Below are 5119 nucleotides of genomic sequence, written 5' to 3'. Positions count from 1 at the left end.
TAGGCAGTCCTGGGTCAGCCGCATCGCTTCCCTGAAGACAGCCCAGTGCGCCGCACCAGAGCCTTGAAGCCTTCGCCCTCAACGATAATGGCGCCGCTGGACTTCACGCCCTTCTCCCTCCCGTGCACAGTCATTGGGTGGCGCGGGGCCGGAAGCAACGAGCCGGCGTTCTGATTGGGTCTCAGAGAATCACTCCGTTGGAGGGAAGCCAGCTGCAGCGTGCGAGCCTGCCTTCTCCCTGGAGCCACAACTCTCCAGGACTCGCCCTGGTTGACCACCTGCCCGGCGCCGTCCTAGGCCGCGCGTGCGAAGGGACGACGGGCCCACAGCACCGCTCCTCCTCCCCGCCCCCACACTCTGGCCGGCTGGGCCTCGGGCCAGAGCGCTGTCTGCGGCTGGGGCTCCCTGCCTCCTTTGCACCTAGATATGAACGACGTTCAAACGTGCATTGGCGCCTCCTGCGTGGAACACAGCTCCAGGAGCCTGGTACAGAGCAGGGAGCTAAACAAAGCCTCCTCGGCCATGGAGGTTACATTGCTGTCTACAGCCTTCCAGATTCTCGAGTCTTCGCCGGGCTTGACCCACGATGTAGTCCTTGAGCCCCCGCAGCTCTTCCTGTCTGATGTGATTAAACGTGGCATCTCCAAACATAATGCTGGGGACTGGAAAGAGGTGGCTCTAAGGGTGGTTGCTTTCAGCGGTACTTACAACCCCGTGAGAGGGACACATAATATGTAAGCAAAGGCATGGGTGCCTAAGCCAGTGTGGTAGTTCTAACATACTCCAGGGAATTATGAGACAGTCTCTCACTTCTGAGTTGAGCACAGAGAAAATAAACATTGAATCACTTGGGGGAAAAACAAAGGCATTAATAGTTTATAACTTGCTGAAATATAGAAAAGAGCTACGAGGGGCGCCTGGATGGCTCAGTGGGTTAACCATCTGACTTAGGCTCAGGTCATTATCTCCCAGCTGGTGAATTCAAGCCCGTGGTAGGGCTCTGTGCTGACAGCTCAGAGCAGGGAGCCTGCCTCAGATTTTGTATCTCCCTCTCTCTCTCTACTCCTCCCCAACTGGAGCCCTGATCTCTCTCAAAAAATAAAATAAACATTAAAAAAAAATTTTTTTTAAGCTACAAAAATCACATTGAAAGAGTTGTTTTCAGCAGGGATGATTAGACAATATTCAAACAACTCTACCTGCAAAGCTTGGGAGGATATATACAGCAAAAAGTATTGTACTAGACAGTTTTAACTGAATATATGTTATTTAATCCTCACAACCACCTTGGGGGCCGGATTCATGTACTTATTTTATAGAAAGATGTAGATGACGCAAGATGCACCAAGGTTGAACATGAGATAAACTGGCTCAAAGCCTATGATCCTCCTCTTCCATTTTGGCTTCTGGTCCAAATTAAGATTTGAACTCCTGAGTTCTAGAGTTAGGGAAAACTGGGAGCTGAAAGCTCAGAGGTCAGCAGTTGGTGCTGGGAGTGGATTGGAGGAGACTCATGCTTTTCCTGGATGGTGCTTCCCTCTGGATGTCCTCCCTCTCAGCTCCAGGTCACTCACAGACTCTAGATGTGGCTCAGCCCCCACTATCTCCTTTTTGATTGATTCCCTTTTCCTCCCCTCTCCTACCCCTCCTATGCCCTCTGTGCACCTCCTTCCCAACACTTGATCAGGGAGAATCTTAAAACACTCGCTCGTTCACGCTGCTGAACTCAGACACTCGCACTACTGAAACATATCAGGAAAATGCCGGAAGTGTACTGACGGTTCCTGACCCTCAGGGACAGAAGCTCGGGCTGGAGGTTGTAACAGAGGTCCGGTGCCCCTCTGACTTGTCCTGCGTGTGCGATGGATCCATTGGTGGGCTTCCAGGGCACTCTTTCGTTTAAAGGTTTTCCCACACTGGGAACAGGGGAAGGGCCTCTCAACAGAATGGACACGCCTGTGACTGTTGAGGACACACGAAGAGGTAAATTGGTGCCCACACTCAGGGCAGGAGTAGGGCTTCTCCCCTGTATGTGTGCGCCTATGGATAGCCAGAGAGCCACTCTGCCGGAAGCAGCGGCCACAATCAGGGCACTCATAGGGCTTTTCGCCTGTGTGAATGAGCTGATGCTGAAGCAGGTTATTTTGCTGGGCAAAACGGGCACCGCAATGGGCACAAGGGTAGGGGCGCTCACCAGAGTGGACCCGCTGGTGATTGGTCAGGAGGGAGGGGTAGGCAAAGCCCCGACCACAGTCAGAACAGATATGGGGCTTCTTCCTCGTGTGGGTGCGCTGGTGGATAGCCAAGAGCGAAGGATGTGTAAAGTGGCGCCCACACTCAGTACACACATATGGCTTCTCCCCACCATGTCTGTGTCTGTGGATGGCCAGGGCCCCCGTCTGGCGGAAGCAGCGGCCACAATCCGGACATGAATAAGGCTTGTCCCCTGTATGAAGCAGCTGGTGCTGGACCAGGTGAGCCCTCTGGGAGAACTGAACCCCACAAGGCCCACAGACATATGGACGGTCTCCAGAGTGGATTCGCCGATGTCTGACCAGCATCGAGGGGTAGGCAAAGAGCCTCCCACAGTCTGGGCAGGAGAAGGGCTTCTCCCCTGTATGTACGCGCATATGAACAGCCAGATTGCCTCTTTGGCGGAAGCAGCGTCCACATTGGTCACAGGGAAAGGGCCGCTCCCCAGAGTGGACCCGCTGGTGGCTGGCTAGGAGGGAGGGGTAGCTGAAAGAACGGCTGCATTCCAGGCAGGGGTAGGGCCTCTTGGGAGTCTCGGTGCACTGGTGTCCCGTGTCAGAGGAGACCTGAGGCAATGAATGGCTGCAGTCTCTAAAACCAGGAACCAGCCTGGCCTTCATCAGTGGCCCGTTCTTCACAGGGGGGTCCTCCAGCTCCTTGGCCCTGATTCTGCTGCTTGGTTCATTCTTCTTTTTCTGGCTTTCTAAAGAGACGAGAGAATTGAAACCAAAGAGTTGAGTGCCTGCATGCCCCCGCCTGTGTTTTCTCTCACCATGGGGAGATGTAGGTGAAGGGAGCAGCAGTCTGTTTCTCTGGTGTATTCCCTGTTTCAGAGCCCCCGGGTTCATCTAAGGCAGCAGCTCCCCACTCCATGGCCTTCCCCGCCCCCCCCCCCCCTCATTTAGGGCTTGGAAAATTAGTTTTGTCAGAAGGTGAGGGACAGTACTGCCTGTCAAAAATAAACAATCACATGGGGGGGCCTGGGTGGCGCAGTCGGTTAAGCGTCTGACTTCAGCCAGGTCATGATCTCGCGGTCCATGAGTTCGAGCCCCGCGTCGGGCTCTGGGCTGATGGCTCAGAGCCTGGAGCCTGTTTCCGATTCTGTGTCTCCCTCTCTCTCTGCCCCTCCCCCGTTCATGCTCTGTCTCTCTCTCTGTCCCAAAAAACGTTGAAAAAAAAATTAAAAAAAATAAACAATCACCTGCCACATTAAAGCCCCTAAAAGTAGGCATTTCAGTAGGGACAGAGATTTCTCAAGGCACTGGAATGGACCACAGGTCAGTGTATACAAAAACAGCAGTCACAGGGGCTCCGGGTGGCTCAGTCGGTTAAACCTCCAACTCTTGATTTCCACTCAGGTCATGATGTCGAGGTTCGTGAGTTTGAGCCCCACAGCAGGCTCTGTGCTGGCAATGCGGAGCCTGCTTAGAATTCTCACTATTCCTCTCTCTCTGCCCCTCCCCTGCTTGTGCTCTGTATCTTAAAATAAATAATCTAAATATCTAAAATATCTAAAATATCTAAAATAAAATATCTAAAATAAATAATAAACACACACACACACACACACACACACACACACCCAGCAGTCACCACCTGGGCCAAAACTAACAATTTCACTAAGTGAACTTCTGGCCCCTTTCTGAGGCATGCAAATGCTCTGGGCACATAGAGAAGGAAGGCTCAATAAATTCTACCCCCCCCCCACCACCACCACCTTCTCTTCCCCCCTACCCAGCTATCCTTGATGTAAGGAAGGCACCAGGTCTGGAAATTTGGAAGTGAAGGTTCAGAAGATCCTCACTAACTGGGCTGTGTGTTGGAAGGAGACTGCCAGGGGAAAGTTCCTGCCCGGGACTCGCTCCCAAGAGAGGGTGACTTCCAGCTCAGCCCCACTTTCCTCACCTATCCCATATCCTGGGTGCCTCGCCCTGTCCTCGGGATCCTCTGCCTCCGGGCTCCACGCCTCCTTCTTTCTCTCCATCCAGGAGATGAGGGCGGGCTTGGGGCCTGCGAATCCTAGGGGAGAAGAGGCCAACAGCGGACAGGGTGAGAGGATGGAGCCCAGCCAAGGCGGGGGACACAGCCTCCGGACCCTAGCGGAGAAGACCCTCCTTAATAACCGACACTTGGACGCGTCCACACCAGAAGTCTAAAAATCCCCGTGTCACAAAAAGGGAGAGAAGGGGGCGGGCCGGGCCTCACCGAGCGCGCCCAGGTGGCCGTAGGTCTCCCGCATCACGTCCCGGTACAGGGCCCTCTGGGCTGGCCGCAGACAGCCCCACTCCTCCGAAGAGAAGTACACGGCCACGTCTGCGAAGCTCAAGGCGCCCGGCTTCCCTCGCTCTGGGTGGGCCTCCCCTTGCTCGCCGGCGAGGCGCGGGGCCCCGGGCGGCGCCATGGGTCCAGCGCTGTTCCCCGGTTCGCTGGCGGGCCCGGGGTTCTGGACGCCGCGGGACCAAACCTGGTCGGTCCTCGGGCCCAGGGCGCCGCCGAGGAAGCCCGAAGGGCACCAGGACCAGCCTCTCGTGGGACCAGCGCAACCCCCTAAAGTGTTATTCTTACAGGTCCTACATGGACCCGGATTAGAGCATCGGAGGATGCCTTCCGCCACAGTGGAAGCGCGCAAGAAGCTCGCTCAACCCCCCCCCCCGCCCCCGCACGGGCGCTAGAAACCCTTTGGCCTCAAGAATAATGGCGCCGCTGGGCTTCACGCCCTTCTCTCTCCCGTGCACAGTCATTGGGTGGCGCGGGGCCGGAAGCAACGAGCCGGCGTTCTGATTGGGTCTCAGAGAATCACTCTGTTGGAGGGAAGCCGGCTGCAGCGTGTGAGCCTGCCTTCTCCCTGGAGCCACAACTCTCCAGG

The 5119-nt window shown here is 55.5% G+C and overlaps 1 protein-coding gene across 2 annotated transcripts; it reads right to left on the bottom strand.

Moving 5' to 3' along the window:
* Window positions 1-853: 853 nt before the first annotated feature.
* Window positions 854-4895, bottom strand: LOC125154118 (zinc finger protein OZF-like). 2 transcript variants are annotated; one of them, XM_047837863.1, is made up of 3 exons: window positions 4459-4895; window positions 4159-4272; window positions 854-2956 (listed from the first exon to the last, which is right to left on the bottom strand). In XM_047837863.1, exons 1-3 carry the CDS (start codon window positions 4652-4654, stop codon window positions 1740-1742), a joined length of 1527 nt encoding a protein of 508 aa, XP_047693819.1. In that variant the 5' UTR covers window positions 4655-4895; the 3' UTR covers window positions 854-1739. The 2 variants fall into 2 exon arrangements, with proteins under 2 accessions (XP_047693819.1, XP_047693820.1); XM_047837864.1 differs by lacking the exon at window positions 4159-4272.
* Window positions 4896-5119: the final 224 nt, after the last annotated feature.

This window comes from Prionailurus viverrinus, chromosome E3 (assembly GCF_022837055.1).
Source record: "Prionailurus viverrinus isolate Anna chromosome E3, UM_Priviv_1.0, whole genome shotgun sequence".
NCBI classification, from domain to species: Eukaryota; Metazoa; Chordata; class Mammalia; order Carnivora; family Felidae; genus Prionailurus; species Prionailurus viverrinus.
The sequence above is the reverse complement of the archived record's forward strand: the minus strand, read 5'-3'. Positions and strand labels throughout refer to the sequence as shown.